The sequence below is a fragment of the Papio anubis genome, chromosome 7, assembly GCF_008728515.1.
Source record: "Papio anubis isolate 15944 chromosome 7, Panubis1.0, whole genome shotgun sequence".
Lineage (NCBI taxonomy): Eukaryota > Metazoa > Chordata > Mammalia > Primates > Cercopithecidae > Papio > Papio anubis.
This window is the reverse complement of record NC_044982.1, coordinates 112,883,067-112,899,542: the sequence shown is the minus strand read 5'-3', so window position 1 is coordinate 112,899,542 and position 16,476 is coordinate 112,883,067. Positions and strand designations below refer to the sequence as shown.

At 53.7% G+C, this 16,476-nt stretch overlaps 1 protein-coding gene across 6 annotated transcripts in view; it reads left to right on the top strand.

The window, feature by feature from the left end:
* TMEM266 (transmembrane protein 266) overlaps positions 1 to 16,476 on the top strand; it is a 148,722-nt gene that overhangs the window by 95,356 nt on the left and 36,890 nt on the right. For all 6 annotated transcript variants that reach the window (XM_003901236.3, XM_017960801.2, XM_031668460.1 and 3 more), the window contains 2 exons: positions 5,422 to 5,576; positions 8,903 to 8,976. In XM_003901236.3, coding sequence (XP_003901285.1) covers positions 5,422 to 5,576; positions 8,903 to 8,976 — 229 coding nt within the window. The remainder of the gene's footprint in view (positions 1 to 5,421; positions 5,577 to 8,902; positions 8,977 to 16,476) is intronic.

Genomic DNA, 16,476 nt, shown 5'->3' with positions numbered 1-16,476 from the left:
AGACAGAAGGAAAGCACCTTCTGTAATTAAGCATTCAACGCTGATTTCCCCTTTGGCCCACTAAGCCCCTTGAGTCATTACTGAACCACTCAGGAATCTTTTGAAACTGGTCACATTCTATTTTGCTGCTAAAACACAGTCTTCTAGGAATGTCCGAGTCATCTGAATTTCAGATGAAATTTTACTAGCAGCTTGAGATTTTCAAATACTGGTCAACCAAAAGCCTGCAGCTTCAGCCCAGCCTCCCAGCCCCCCACCCACCCTCGAGGGCTCTGTTCTGGAGTCCTGGGGTCTGTGGTCTTGCAGTCTAGTGCAGCCCTGCCCTCTGTTTCTGCTCTTCCCGAAGAAGCCCAGAACCTGTCTGGACTCTCTTCCCCCACCCCACACACACACAGCCTGCCTGCACCATTTCCTTGATGCCCCAGGGCTGCTCCACCGTGGCTTGCCTTCTTTTGTCTCATCTCTTCTGCTCCCAAACTCCCTTTGCCATGCCCCCTTTACCTTCTGAGATACCTGTTACCTCTTATTAGGCCGCCAGAAGCATTTGTTCTCACCCAAAGCACCTGGGATCTCATTGAAATGCAGACTGAAATTCAGCTAGCACCGGGAAGGGCTGAGACGCCGCATTCCTAACAAGTGCCAGGTGATGCTGATGCTGCTGCTCTGTAGATGCCACTGAGTATCGACGACCCGGAACAGCCGTTTTCCATCCACCTTGATTGCACACTGGAGTCATCTGAGGAGGCCTGGGTCCTCACACAGGTTGTGGTTCAGGAGGTCTGGTGTGCAGCCTGGGCATTGGAGTTCTTAAGGGCTCTCTTGGATGCTCTAGTGTGCAGCTTGGGTTGAGATCCACTGACCTGGAGGCACATCCCACCCCCAGTCTCCACGGCTCCCTGTCTCCCTGCTCCAACGCAGCCAGGCCTCACCAGACACTGTATCCCCTGGATACCATCATTTCCTTGACAGTGGTCTTCTGTCCTTCCACTCTGTCGAGTCCACCCCCATGTGCCTTGCCCTCGGGCCACCGAGAGGAGGGGGTGCACAGAGCAGGATGCAAGTGACACCCCCAACAAAGAGGCCTGCACGAACTCACTCCCAGACTGGCATGGTGGAGGGGCGGGTCGCTGAGGGCAGAGTGTGGGCAGGGGACAACTGAGCTGGCATGAGAATAAAAGGACAGGACCAGAGCAGCGTGGCACAGGCACGATTGTGCGGCTGCCTCAGGGTTCTTGGGTGCTGTGTGTTGGCTGTGCCAAGGGCTGTGGCTGCACCAGCAGCATCTGTCCTAGATGGTGGTGGGTGGTGAGTTACACCCACTGCCGAAGGGGGAAGCCCTATCCTCCTCCGGGCCCAGCTCCTGGCTCCCATCATCCTGGTGTTTCTCATGCTGGAGTTACTTCGGGGCTGAATAGAATTTTACCAGAAACAGTCCCTATGTAGTGTACATTTCAACCATGTACACTAAATCGCTCTCCCCTCACCCCCATTAGCTTTCTCCCATGTCACTTTCTCACTGAGGCCTGCTCTGACCACCATATTTAAAATGTCAACTCATCCTTTACCCGTCCTAATCCCTCCACCAGCTCTGTGTGTCTTCCTTATGGTACCGTCGCCTTGTAGCACACCATAACCTGTTGTATTTATTGCCTGACACTCTCTCCCACTAGAGCGTAACCTGCCCAAGAGCAGGGATTTTCGCCTCTCTTGATCACACTGCCTACCTTAGCTCATGGTGGGGGCAGCGTTCATTTGACTTCAAGGCCGTCCTCTCCTGCCTGGCATTCGAATCCTACCATCTGCCCGGTCCTCTACCTGACTTTTCCCTGAGGCTGAGGAGTGTGCTCTGGTGGCAGGGCCAGGCCAACTATGGGCTGACTTCAGACCACAGGTAACTCTAGACGCCTATCTCCTGCAGCTTCTCGCTAACCACCTGATGTGATTAGTAAGTTTCTCTAACAAAAAAAAAATGAAAAAGAAAAAATGACATTTAAACAGCAATATAAATTGGCTTTTCCTCCCTTGGAAGCAGGTCATGATCTGAGTCTCCTGTCAATAGGGAACTGAATATACATGGAACTAGCGCTCCTGCATACAATGCTTCGTTTCATTCCCTACTCCCTTCGGGACCCTCCTCTGGGGTAGAAGGAGCAGTGTCTTAGGGATGTCCAAGGCATGAAGGTGAACAAATGCCTGGTGGCTTCTGTGGAATGTGAAGATGAGGCTTCCTGCTGGCCAGCCCAGGCAGATGGCCCTGGCAGCTGCCCTTTTTATTCATAACCGCCTGAAGGTGCTTGGCTCAGATTTCAAATGACAATGACATGGCATCAGTTTTAGGGGCCACAGACACAGGAATGGGCATTGGGGAGAATGTGGAATTGGAACCGGGTGTCCTTGGGCCCTAGAAAAGACCATGCTAGAGCCGTCAGGGAGGAGTGAGCAGGCAGAGGGCAGGGGAACCGGCTTCCGGAGGCGCTGAGGTGGCTGGAGGCTGAGCGTGAACTTGGTGCGAGAGGTGTGAAGGATGAAAATGGGGCTGGCGGAAGGGGAGACAGGAATGTCACATCCTGGGAAAAGAAGCGGGGGGAGTAGGTGATGCCGGAAGGAAGAATCAGGAGGTGAGGAGGGTGGCCAAGTGATGATAGCCAAGGATATCTTAAAATGCAAAGGCTTGTTAATGGACGGGAGCACCGTGCCACTGGCACTGCTGCGGGCAGCAGCTTTAGGCTTCTGTGAACCTCCAGCCCAGCAGGGCCAAAGCTGTCATCCGAGCACCTGGCTTCCCTGGCCAGGTCCTTCCCTTCTGCCCCTCCGGACAGATGGCCTTCCCATGCGCTTTTCCCCAGCTTATCCTGGCTTTCTGCCTGCATCCCAGGGTTCCCATGCTTCTCTGATCAAATCACAGTCGCCCTCACCAGGCCCCCTCTGGACCCCTCGGCTCTTGAGTTTAGGGCTGCCAGCTTTAGCAAATAAGAATACAGGATTCGCAGTTAAATTGGGATTTCAGATAGGCAACAGATCATTTTTTAGTATGAGTCTACCATACGCAATGTTTAGGGTACACTAGAAAATTGCTCATTGTTTATGTGAAGTTGGGATGTTTAACTGGACATCCTGCGCTTGATCTGGCAACCCGCCCGAGCTCCTCCCAGTTTCAGTCTGGGGTTTCCTCTGCAGCCCCTTGCGTGAAGATTGGCCCCTTGTGCCAGCATGAAAGCAGAAAGAAGTGGTTTGCAATGGACTTTGAAATCCACCTGCAGTGGGCAACGAGGGTGTTCATCGATGGCCTTCACCATCTGGCCCCCACAGACCATTCTCCTGTTTTCTGCTTGTCCCTCTCTTTTGACCTGGCTGGTTTCCTCATCTCTTGCCCCATACTCTTGGACCTGCAGGGCTCACGTCGACCCCCACAGCCCCATCCAAAATGGCCTCTTCCTCTTCCTCCTTTGCCTGTTGATGTCCTCCTACCTGTCTTTCTGGAAGCAGCTCCCTGAGTTTGGGGACTGAACACCAGTCTTTGCATTCCCCACAGAGCTGAGGACGGGGGCCTATCGTTCCCAGAGGTGTTAGAAAATATTCAGAATGACGTGAATAAGCCCAGTGCCCCACCAGGTTTCTTGAAGAGCTGTGAGCTTTGTCTGTCCTTCCAATGGCGGGGGACTCCTTCAGGCTTTCCCTGGATGGAGTGTGAGGACGAAATCTCCTTGAAGCATTCACGTTATTCCTTCCGAGAGAAGGGGGCACCTCAGGGCAGAGCCCCCTTCACAACCCCGTGTTCAGGCCATCACATATTTTATCATCGTCGTCGCCATCATCACCAAAATCCATTTCAGCTGCGTTGTCTTTACAGGGCCGATCAGTTTCCTCGTTTAACTTTAGTGACCTGTGAGTTCAGGAGCGTTATCCCTGTTTACACATGGGGAGGCGGAGGCGGAGGCCACAGTGGTGAGGAGCCTTCACGCGGGGCCCCAGGGTGGCCGAAGGCAGAGCCAGAAGCGTGGCCTCCCGGGCTGGTGCTGTGGCTGCCACTTCAGGATGCCTAGTTCTTCCTCAGCAAGGGAGGCAGGCAGGTCCTGTTTGTACCTAAACTACCAAAGCGGTGCAGTTTGAGCTCAGCTCCCCCATCCCTGTATTCCCCAGACCCCTCAGAGGTGCCTTTCCTGTGCTCCTGAGAGAAGGGTGTCCAGTGCCCTGCGGAGCCCATCCAGCTCAGATTCTGTGACCCCTCCCACCTCCAGACCTGCTCAGGAAAGCGTCTGTCCTCAGCAGCCTCACCTCTGCTGTGATGCCCAGAATCATATAGTCAAGGGTTTCCCTGAAAGTCCGTGGAACTCTAGTCTCGCCAGATTCTCACTCTGTGATAAAGGGTGTCACCGTCCAGCAAGTCTGGAAAGCCCTGATTCTGCAGTCTCTTTGGGACCATGATGATGCATAAGAGCATATTAAAGGCCCTAAAACGCCCTACAGAGAAAAATAGCCATTTAACTTCATTGGACCCAAATTTCCCAAAACATACCCAATCATGGAAACTTTTGCATGAAATAACAACTATGAACATTTTGTGGAACTAGTGTTCCACGCAGCCTACTTTGAAAAACAGCGATCTAGTTCAAATCTTCCTTTTTATAGCTGAAAAATGGAAAATCCATTCAGTGATTCATCGAGCATTTATTAAAGGCAAATTGAGATGCTCCCAAATGCCAGATCCCATGTCACCGCATTCTGAGCTGCACAGAAGTGCAGTAATAACACATTGTTTCCACGCTGCACTTGCCGCTTAGGCCGACTGTCCACTAACCCACCAGATGTTGGTCTCATACCCTTTTCAACTCTGAGAAGACTGAAGCACAGAGATACATGAGCTGCAGGTTTGCATATAAGCCCAGCTGTGAGCAGTAGCTCATGCCTGTAATCCCAGCACTTTGGAAGGCCGACGCGGGTGGATCACCTGAAGTCAGGAGTTCGAGACCAGCCTGGCCAACATGATGAAATCCCATCTCTACAAAAATACAAAAATTAGCTGGGCGTGGTGACATGCACCTGTAGCCCCAGCTACTTGGGAGCATGAGGCAGGAGAATTGCTTGAACCTGGGAGACAGAGGTTGCAGTGAACTGAGGTTATACCACTGCACTCCAGCCTGGGCAACAGAGTAAGACTTTGTCTCAAAAAAAAAAAAAAAAAAAGAAAGAAAGAAAAAAGAAAAAAAAATGGCCAGCTCCATTTCTTAATGAGACATTTTCACCCTTTATGATGCTCCCCAGCCTCTTGAATAAGGTTGTGTTTCGCCATGAAGCCTAGAGCCAGGGAGAGAGCCCAGGAGGAGTGACGCTGGTGGGTTTGAGAGCAGGGCTTTGATTGGGGCCCACCCTCTTGTCCCCTCCCATTCTTAGCCTCTCTTCTCCCCACTTTTGTCCCCGCAGGTCTAACTGGCTGAAGCCGTGCTGTGGGAAGAGAGCAGCCGTGTGGCAGGTATTTTTGCTCAGTGCAAGTCTCAACAGTTTCCTGGTAGCCTGTGTAATATTGGTGGTGATTCTCCTGACTCTGGAACTTCTAATAGATATAAAGCTTCTCCAGTGTGAGTAGCAAGAGAGATACATATGCCAATACATATGATGTCAATATTCAATGTGCATCTGCATTCATCAGGGGTCCCCAACCTGCAGGCCGTGATCTGCCCCCGCCGATGCTGCTGCCCAGCCTCAGGCCCCAGGGCTCATGGGGATGGCCACTGGGGAGGAAATACATCTGGCAGCTTCTCTCTCTGTCACCCCCAGCCTCAGTTTGCCCCTCTCTGCCCAATGTGGCCTCTGCAGTCCTCTCCCCAGCATTCCATGATCAGAAACTGATGAGATGAAAAACGTTGGGGACCCCTGTATGCATTTTTTTAATTGCTCCCATTTGGGATTTTCCAGGTTGGAATTTTCTGTAGTCTAAAGAGAGTTCCCATTTACGGAGGCATCTCAGCTTGTAGTATCTACTTACGACAGCGACCACAATGATAAGATTCCTGGTATTTTTATCCAGCTGTGAGTTGGCAGTGTGATTTATATGTATGGTGATAGTTTTTAAAGAATTTTCCGCGCATTTGACACTACAGTAACCCTGTGAGATGGGCGAGATGGATATGATCCCATATTATAGACGAGGCAAATTAAGATTTGGAGAAGTGAGATACTTGCCCTAAGTAAGAGGTATTGGAGCTGGGACTTCAAGGCACCAGGTCATTTAACTGCTTAGCCAGTTCTCTTCCTCTTGGTATTTGTCCTAGTTTCACGTTAAACCTTGTCTTCCACCTCTTCTGTCCTGGATGTCCCATAGTGACATCACTGTCTGAGTGGAGGATCCACCGCTTACCCCCACCAGGCCTACCCCGTGCTGTTTGTCGCACCAGAGGGGCAGGGGCAGGTATCTTGCCTCTTGACTTTGGATAACTTAGTGGTTTCTGGTGCAGTTCCTGGTTCCCTGTATTGCCCTGACTCAAAAGGTAGATCCTTCAAATGCAAATTTAAAACGAGGCACAGGCCAGGTGTGGTGGCACGTGCCTGTAATCTCATTTGGGGAGGCCAAGGTGGGAGGATCGCTTGAGCCCTGGAGTTTGGGACCAGCCTGGGGAACATGGCGAGACCCTGTCTCTACAAAAAATGTAAAAATTAGCCTGGCATGGTGTCACACGCCTGTAGTCCCAGCTCCTCGGGAGGCAGAAGTGGGAAGATCGTTTGAGCCTGGGAGGTCGAGGCTGCAGTGAGCCATGATCACACCACTGCACTCCAGCCTGGGTGACAGAGTGAGACCCCATCTCAAATAAATAAATTAAATAAATACATAAATAAATAATAATAATAAAAGGTACAATTATCAGCCCCAAAGAGACTTCTTTTCCTTCCACTGGCAAAATCCAGGACTGTAGATCCAGTCACCCCCAAACCCATTCAGATGTCTTGGGCTTCCTTTCTCAAATGCCCTCAACTCCTTTATGGGATCCTGTGAACTCAGGGTCTGTCCAAGCTCCCTCCAAGTCACATGAGCCTTCTCTGCTCTCTGAGAGAGGATGAATGGTGAACACAGAATTGCTTTTGTCTGATAAGCCTAGTTGGGTTTTATGCAGCTGGTGGCCCCTTGGTTCCAATTAAAGGATCTTCCAGCATAAAGTGACCGGTACTGGTTTTACACTCAACCTGTCTTCAATTAAACCATGTTGTATACTTTCCCTCCCACTCACCCGTACTGTCTGCTTTTTATGAGACCTGCCCATAACGGAGCCTTTCTTTCCCCGTGGCGGATTGTCCTCGGGGCCCTCGGCTGCTCGGGCTATGACAAGGTATTGAGGAGAACTGAGAACCCAGCCGACACTGGAATTTTGCTTAAAATTAAGTATCCAGGAGATTGATTTTGGTGGGAGATCCAATAGCAGCTCATAAAAGGCATCTTAAATTCCATAAAACGCACAATCAGAGATTTATTGCTCTTCTAAAGCAAACCGTAAAAAAAGGCACAGGAATTCATTTGAGAAATAATGGGGAGAGATTTTATGTTTTCAGAATCATCTGGAGGTCTTCTTGGAGTCACATGGGCCTCAGCCTCTTCGTTCCCACTGGTATTCATGTGGCCTGACTCCAGGCTCATCTTCTAAGGGTCGCCTTGGCCCAAAGCCAGGGGGCCTCAGAGTCTCCCACCTGGAACCTGGTTTTGCAGCTGTCTTCCCCTGGCTATGCTTTGTGACCTGACTTCTCCCCACCCCCAGGGTCTGCAGATCCCAGAGCTTCGGGAGAGGTTGTGGGTTCCTCTGTTTCAGTCTGGCCCTCCCCGCTGAAGGCACTGGGCACTTTCCCTTGGCCCTGGGGGGTTTCTGAGCAATGTGCCAAGCAGGCCTGGCTGCAGCTCACAAAGGAGGCAGAGCAGGCATGTTCTCAGCAGCATTCCTGCCCCTCGCCCCATCTCAGCTCTTCCCCAGTATCCCACCAGTATTTCTTTTAGGCCTCTGGGGAGCCCTCTACCCTCTGGGGCAATCCCTCCCACCCAGTCTCCATCAGAGCTCACCTGACCCTTGTCCTAGGCCCCAGCATCCTGCTTTTGGCCTTGCTGGCTAAAAACCATGCCATGCCAGGGTTCAAAGGCTGGCTGTGGCTTCACGTATTTTAAAAGGGCTTTCCAAAGAAAATGGCTTAACTCTGAGGAGTGGCTGGTGAAAGGTGGGGTGGGAACCCTCAGGGGCCAATGGCTCCTCTCACTCCCACTCCAGAACCTGGGGGCAAGCAGGGCAACGTAGAAGTTTAGCAGACCCCATCCCACTGGCTCTGCTAATCTAGGGAGGGAGGCAGACACCTCTGCCCCAAACCTGGCTCCCCTGCCAGTCCTCACTGCAGCCTTCTCTCCAAAACACCCTGGCCGACACCACCGTCTCTGCCACTCGGTTTCCAGAACGAAAAGTCACAGTAAGCTCATTTAGAGTCCCCTGACTGTGCACAGCACTTTGGGGGTGAACTGTGGGCTGGATGTCTAAAAGCCCATCCAGCCTCGACTGAAGCTGCCTACACAGCCCAAAAGCCGTGAATGTCTTCCTGAGCCCCTTCTGGAGGGTTTCTTTCCTATAGTCTGGCTACAGCCGAAAGCCCACCAAAGACCAAACAGGAGCTCAGAGAGGCGGCCCGTGGGGGAGAAGGAAGCAGCCCCTTGGGTTGGAGGCAAGAAGAAGAGCATTGTTGTCTCACAAATCTCCTACCGCCTTCACTGCAGACGCCAGCTAAAGCTGCCCTTGCTCTCTGACCCAATTTCCACCAGATGTAAATGTTCACGCAGGCGGGCCCTGGGGTCCCAGAGGTCTGGATGGATGCTGCGAAGCCCCCATAGCAACGCACCTAATTCCTTGCTCCTCAAATTTGGTCCTTATCCTGTCCATTGCAGTTTCCAGCGCGTTCCAGTTTGCTGGCGTGATTCACTGGATCAGTCTGGTCATTCTGTCCGTGTTCTTCTCAGAGGTATGTAGAGACTGTGGCCCTGTCACCTCCTTTGTTGGGTGACTCCTGTCCTGGGAAAACCAACGTCTACTTCTTGAAATGGTTTCTAGCATCAGGTCCCCCGCTAGCCTTTGAGGCTGCTGGGAGGGAGATACAGTACAGATAGCTGAGCTCTGTGGGGGGAGATGGTACAGGGAGCCCGACCCAGCCAGGGGGGTTTGGCGCAAGCAAAACCCTGGGAGGAACCCCAGCGGATGAGCAGGTGTTCTCCTGGTGAGGGGGTGCCGATGACGCTGGTGAAGGTGAGACTGAGTGTGGCATCGAGGGGCAGCCAGTGTTGGATGTGGCCAGTAAGGAGCAGGTGGGAGGTGAGGCTGAAGCCGAGTGCCCACACAGGGAAGCTCTTGGGACGCTGTGGCTGTGGTCTTGGGCCCACAGTTGGCCGGACCCTTGGGGCCGAAGCACGCAGGGGGTGGGGGAACCGGGTCACAGGGCCAGGCAGTGGACCCGACCTGGTCCTGCAGGGGCCCCGGGTCTGATGGGGCCGAGAGATATGCCTCTCAGTGTGAGTGCGAGGCTGTGTTTCCGAGATGGGGGCTCAGGGAGCATGGACCCCCGTCAGCATTGCTGGAGTCGGCTAGTAGAGACCAAGTGCGAATCTCTGTGGTGAGAGAAGGGGAAAGTTTACGGAGATCCGCGGGCCCCTGGGCTTGGTGCAGAAGCTGACGTGCCTGGGCAGCACATTCCTCTGTTTTTGCATGGGGGTGAGTGACACTTCCTTTGAGCAGTTCCCAGGCTGTCCCAGTGAGACTCTGGCCTGCATCTGGGTGTGGGAGGAATTGGCTTGGGCTTGCTGCAGGCAGGGCTTTATCCTGCCCTGTGCGCACTGGAGGTTCACTGAAGGACAGGAGAGTTTCATGTAGAAAACTGGTTTTTCCTAACAGAGCCTAGGACTGGCCCAAGTCAGCAGGCCACTGTGTCACTCCACCCTCCAGCATCCCATCCTTGCTATGGGTACATATTAGCCCATGCAGAGTCCCGTGGGCCTTTCAGCATGGCTCAGCAAACCCTTGGGGAAAGGCAGGAACGAGTGAGGCACAGCGCCTTCTGGGAACACACGCACAGCTCACACCAACGGGAGCTGCTCTACCTGAGGCACGGGGGCTCTGGGACCCCAAGACCGGGGGCCTTGAAGGGAGGAAGGATGCTGTGAGAGAGGGTGGCATGGGCTGAGGCACTGAGGTAGGGAACCTTGGGAGTCAGGAGTCCCAGCATCCTCTTATGGGTCCCCTCTGGTCTACCTAATGGCTCTGCACTCTCTGTCTCTCTCTCCCCCCACCACCCTCCCTAAAAATCAGGAGGGAGCTGGGCTTTGGGTCTTGAGTCTAGAATCCTGACTCCGGGTGTGGGGTGTGGTGGGCCGGGCAGCAGGCATTCCAAGCATGGAACATTCCCTTTCCCGGGCCTTGCCTCCTGCAGCCCATGGAGCTGGCCGGTGAGCCTGGGCCTGAGGCTCAGATGGAGGGGGCAGATCCCAGCACTGCCCTCCCAGGACGGGTCCTAACTGCCTCCCTGAGACCATTGTCCTGGAGGTACCTCTGCCTGCCCCCAGAGCAGAGTGCCTGCTCCCCCGCTTACAGCCCCCACGTGGGTCCGGCCCTCCCTGGCCCCTTGTCTCTGCCTGGCCAGGATTCCCTCCCGCAAACACATGGGCCATGGCCAGATGTCTCCTTGATGCAAACCTTGGAAAATGTGCCATGTGTCTGTAACTGCCAACAAAAATGTTTAATCAGTTGCTGCGGTTCTTCCCCTCTATCCCTCTGCTTTGGTTTTATTGGCTTTTGCAGAATTTATTGCCCAGCATTAATTTGGCATTCCCTTCCTGTGACTGCCGGAGACGAGCCACCTGAAACAGACAAACCCCTGTGCACAGGAATCGCAGCCTCAGAGTCCCCCACAGGCACCCCCAAACCAGGGAAGGGGCTGGGTCCTCCCACAGCTGAGCGGGGAGAGCAGGGTCTGTAGGAGGCTGGGGAGGAAGGGCTGGCTCTGTTACCTTGACCTTGTCAAAGATGGTGAGGGGGTGGAGCCAGGCGACAGGTAGCAGGGTCCGGCCCTGCCATTGCCCTCTGCCCAGCATGAATGGAGGGCCGGTGCATGGGGATCGAGTGACGAATGAATGAGGTACAGAACCTGCGGGAATATACACACAGCTCACACCACACTAGCAAGCGCAAATTTCCGTGGTCTTGCTGCGCGCCCACAAGAACCGTGTCAGAACCTTGTTACTGGAAGGGTCTCATGGAGGTCCCTTGCCCCCAGACAGTTTGGAAACATGCGAGCATGTCTGTGCCCCTCACAGTGACTGGGACGCCTAGTAGGAAGGGCCAGGATGGTGGGTCAGCCTGCGTGTTTGCTCACCATACCAGTGGTGTCCTTTCAAAATACTGCACAGACAAGGAGAGCAGCCTAGGGTTACGCAGCCAGTTAAGACCAAAACTGGACCCAGGGCCCTGGGCTCCTAAGCTGGTCTTTTGCCCCTGACTGCATCCTTCGGAGGCCCTAAAGCTGGCAGGGTGGGAAGGGACCAGGGGTCTCTGGGAAGAACCTGAGAAAGAAAGTCTGACTGAGCGATCACTCAGACCACAGACCCAGGATGACTGGCACCCCCTCCTCAGCTGGGAGAAATGAGTGCCACCCCTTCAGGTCTGCCAGTTCTTTCCTGGTTAATACCCAGGGATGTGGCTGTGGGCCGAGGGTGGGGTGGCACTCTAAGCCTCCTTGGCCTTAGGGAGTGGACATTACTCCACAGGAAATTCCAAGAAGGTCACCCCGCCGGGGCTCCTGCTGTCCTGAGCAGTTCTCCACCCCCCTCGCAGCTGAGCCTTAGGGCAGTCCTGGAAGGTGGGTAGGACATTTTATGAGTTGTGAAACTGAGGCCTGGAGAGGTGTGGAAACCTGCCCAGGGCCTGCAGGAATGGCAGGTGGGCCCAGGCGCAGGCCTCTGGGTGGATGAGTGGGCCTCTGCCCTGGGCTCTGCCCACCCCAGAGCTCTGCAGGCCGCTCTGGGAAGACGGGCTACTGTGCTCTGTGCTGGCCCCAGGTCACAGAGCTAGGCCCAGAGAAGGGGAAGGTGAGGCTGGTTTGGGCTCCGTTTGAGGATGTCTGTTCAAATGGGCCAAGCTGTTTGACAGTGAGATAGATGCTGTCAAAGCGGTGAGAGTGCCCCTCATCAGGCAGGCTGTGCAGGGGTCCCTGCAGGGGTCCAAGGTGAGAGTGGATGCCTGTGAGACTCCCTGGGACCCAGTCTTCCAGGTCACGCAGGGTCACTGCACTTCACGTGGCCCTTCAGCACCAAGAATATACAGAACCTTGCAATCCAGATGGAGAATTGTGCAAATGTTCTTCCAAAGCACAGCCCTGCCCTTGGCTGAGGCCAGGCCCAGCTGGCCACTTGGAACTGGGAAGACTGCTGCTCCTCCCCTGAGACTGCAGGAGTCCTTGGGGCCTCCTGGCCAAGGCCAGGCCACCCTGCAGCAGGACCCAGTGTGGGCTGTGGGGTGTTGGCCCCATCCCTGGGGTCTGGAAAGGCCCAGGCAGCCCCAGCTCTTTCCCTGGGAGAAGAGAAAGTGGAGCCACAGCTGGCCTTCTAGACAGGAGCCTCAGGCAGTGGTGGCAGCAGCTACTGACTCTCCTCTCCCTCTCTTCCTCCTCCTTCTGTTGAGGTGAAATTCTCTTCACATAACCCTTTTACAGCGGACAATTCGGTGGCATTTAGTACCCACACAGTGATGTGCAGCCGTCACCTCTGCCTGATTCCAAAGCACTTTCATCACCCCCAAAAGGAGACCCCATACCCAGTAGCAGTCACTCCCCCTGCCCCCTGTACCGCCACCCCTGCCAGCTAGTAATCTGCTTTTGTCTCTGTGAACTTAACTCTTCCGGAGAGCTCATGTAAACATAATCTTACACTATGTGGTCTTTTGTGACTGGAGTCTTAGCATGTTTTCTCATTTCATCCATGATGTAGCACAGCACACTTTTCTTTTTTTCTTTTCGAGACAAGGTCTCACTCTATCACCCAGGCTGGGGTGCAGTGGTCCAATCTCAGCTCACTGCAGCCGCAACCTCTTTGGCTCAAGCGATCCCCTCACCTCAGTCTTCCAAGTAGCTGGGATTACAGTCGTGCACCACCACACCTGGCTAATTTTTATATATTTTTTTTGTAGGGACGGGGTTTCGCCATGTTGCCCAGGCTGGTCTCAAACTCCTGAGCTCAAGTGATCCTCCCCACTTGGCCTCCCAAAGTGCTGGGATTACAGGCAACAGCCACTGTTTTTCTTCTCCTTACCAGTGTGAGACTAGTGACAGTGTCAACTACCACACAGATCTTCACATTTCTTATTTTGGCCTTGTAGTTGGATCCTGGAATCCACGTCTTCGTCTTGCCATTGTAGTTTAACCCCAGGGAAAATTTGTCCAAGAGCAGATCTGCTTCTTAAGGAAGTGCCAGGGGTCAGCCTCCAGCACCTGGTACCCATGGTGGCTGTTCCTCAGACCAACCTGCTCCCCTGAGCCACACACCACCCTACGCCCCCAACCTGGGGGTGTAGCTGGCAGTGTTGGCAGGCTCGGGGCTAGACATGGCTGCTCCCTTCTCCCTGGCTGGTGGGCCCCATGTGGGGATGGCTCTGCAGGGCACAGGGGTGTCCAGCCCCCACTCTGCTCACTAAGAGGTGAGCTAGGGATCTTCCTCTGCCTTTTAAAAATTTGCACAAAACCAGCTTATAGACTAACAGCTACTTCCACCTGCATCTCCCAAGGTTTCCAAACTCTAGCAACCTCATCAGGCTCCTCTCCGGGAAAATACACTGATTCTGCTGAGGGGAGGGCCTCGGCCTCAGGCCGCAGGAAGGGGCAGGAGCCCTCTCTTCCATTTGGCTGAGGCAGGGCCTGGACCAGGTGCAAGGCTTGGGACTTCCCCCTCTCCTGTCCTGCGGCCTGAAGCCTGGACCCCTTCCTTCAGAGAAGACAGCGTTTCCTTCCCTTGGAAGAGATGAGGGGAGTCCCTTCTTGAGAGCAGGGCTTGACCAGGAACAGAAGATGAGGGCACCTGAGGCGGAAGGCAAGAGGGGTCCAGGGACCAGAAGGTTCACCAGCCACTCTTCACACCTCAGTTTCTGCGTCTCTCAAATGGCATAAAAACTTTGCTCCTAATAAATACTCAATAAATGGCACCGTCCTTGAGTGTTTGCCAAGGCTCTAGCCTACACTGCTTATCAGAGCAGCCTCCTGAAGGCAAAACTGGGATGAAGGAGGCTGAAAACCCTTAGCCCCAGGTGGGAAAGGAGGTGACTGAAGCTGAGGATTCCGGCTCTGTCAGATGCTCCTTCAAATGCTCCTTCAAAGCCCTTTGCAACTTTTAGGGGCCTGTATTGCAAGGCCACGGCCCTGGGGCTGGGGCTGGGGGTGGGGCAATCCCTCATCATCACTCTGCTTTTTTAGTGAGCTGTGTGCCTCGCTGAGCTCTGGAGGTGGCCGCACACAGGCGTGGATCTGCTTTCAGCCCAGATCTGTCCAGAGATCCGGCCAGTGTCAGGTGGTTAGTAAGGAACAGTCAGAGCCAGAAAGAGGACCAGACTCTTGACTCCCCATCTAACGCCCTTTCTCATTATTGCTTGTGGACCTGTGGTCTCCTGTTGTAACCTGGAGCAGGGTCGCCTTACACGTCCCTGTGGTTCCATCGGGTGCTCCAGGGGAGTTTGTTTAAAAAGCATATTCCGGGGCTTGTGCCCAGAGTTTCTGATATCCTGGCTCTCCACAAGAGTCCAGGAATCTGCGTTTTACATAAACCCCCAATGCTGCTGAAACGGGGTGTCCTTGGCTGCACATTGAGAAGCACAGGCAGTCAGTGGGTTAGTCCAGCCCGTGTTTTCAGAGGTGTAAGACTCTGCTTAGTCTGTGTGGGGCAGGGCAGTGAGGCTGTGTCCCTGCCTCCGTGGGCAATGGGTCTCGGCAATGGTGTCGGGAGGGGAAGGATGCTGCGGGGCGGGGGGAAAGCCAGCAGGTGGCGTGTTTCAGAGCCAGGGTCACTCTGGCCTTGACCCTAACCTGGAGCCACTGCTTCCCCATCACTAGCAGGAGGCCTGGCTGGGAGGTGTTTCCTGAGCCCTCTCCACAGCAGCCTCTTGCTGTTGTGTTTCCATGGGCTGAGCTAGGAAGGAAAGGCTTCCAGAAGAGTGGGGCTTGAGCCAGGCCTCCGAGGATGGATCCCCTGTGGACAGGCCAGCACAGAGGGAAGGCAGCGGCTGGGATTCTAGCTGTTTCACCTGCTTCCCTGGCACTGCTCTGGTTCATAAAACCGTCCAGTCTCTTTCCTTCGTGGGGCACAGAGGCTCTGGGTGCACTGTCTGCTGCCTCCTCCTCCTGCTCAACCACTGCTGGCTGAGTCCCATGCCTGGCCAGCTCCCTCCACCCCTCACTCCTGGGCCTCTGCTTTTTCGGCTAAGAAGAGTGTTGTTTCTAAAGAAGCATGATGATTCCTCTTATTTGAGGATCCTAAAGGAGTCAGATTAATAGGGACAGAAAGTAGAATGGGGAGAGGTAGAATAGGGAGTTACTGTTCAGCAGGTACAGAGCTTCAGTCTGGGAAGACGAGAAAGCTCTAAAGGTGTATGGTGGTGATGGCTGCACAGCAATGTGAATGTACTTAACACCACCTGGACACTTCAAAATGGTTAAGATGGTTTTGTGTTATGTGTATTTTACCACCATTTTAAAAGGAGAAGGGGGAGAAAGAGGAGGAGCAGTTGCCATAGCAGAAATTATATTTGCACCAGGCCCCGTTCCCATCTTCCCAGCCTGGACTTTTGTTTTGGACACTCCTGAATTGAGAGTTCAGGATGGATATGGCTATTGTAGCATTTCAGAGGAGACAAACACTAAGTTTCAATCTCAGCACAATTAGAGGAGTTGGGCAGCAACAAAAGAAACCATATTATTATGTAGTGTGTGTGTGTGTGTTTTTTTGAGACAGAGTCTCTCTGTCACCCAGGCTGGAGTACAGTGGCATGATCTCAGCTCACGGTAGCCTCCGCCTCCCAGGTTCAAGCAGTTCTCCTGCCTCAGCCTCCTGAGTAGCTGGGATTACAGGTGTGTGCCAACACGCCCGGCTAATGATTGTAGTTTTAGTAGAGACGAGGTTTCACCATTTGGCCAGGTTGGTCTTGAACTCCTGACCTCAAGTGATCCGCCCGCCTTGCCCTCCCAAAGTGCTGAGATTGCAGGTGTGAGCCATCATGCCTGCTTGTTATGTGGTGTTCTTACACAGCTGAGTACACTCTGCAGAGCCAGAAACTTCTGGGTCCAAATGTTGCCTTCATTCCTGATTGCTGTGTGGCTATGGGCAGCTTCCTTAACTTCTCTGGCCCTTTCTGTAAAATGAGAATCACATGTTAGGAGGGCTGACCCAGGGTCTGGCACTCAGACATATAGTAGATGGCAGATATTATTCTCATAAAT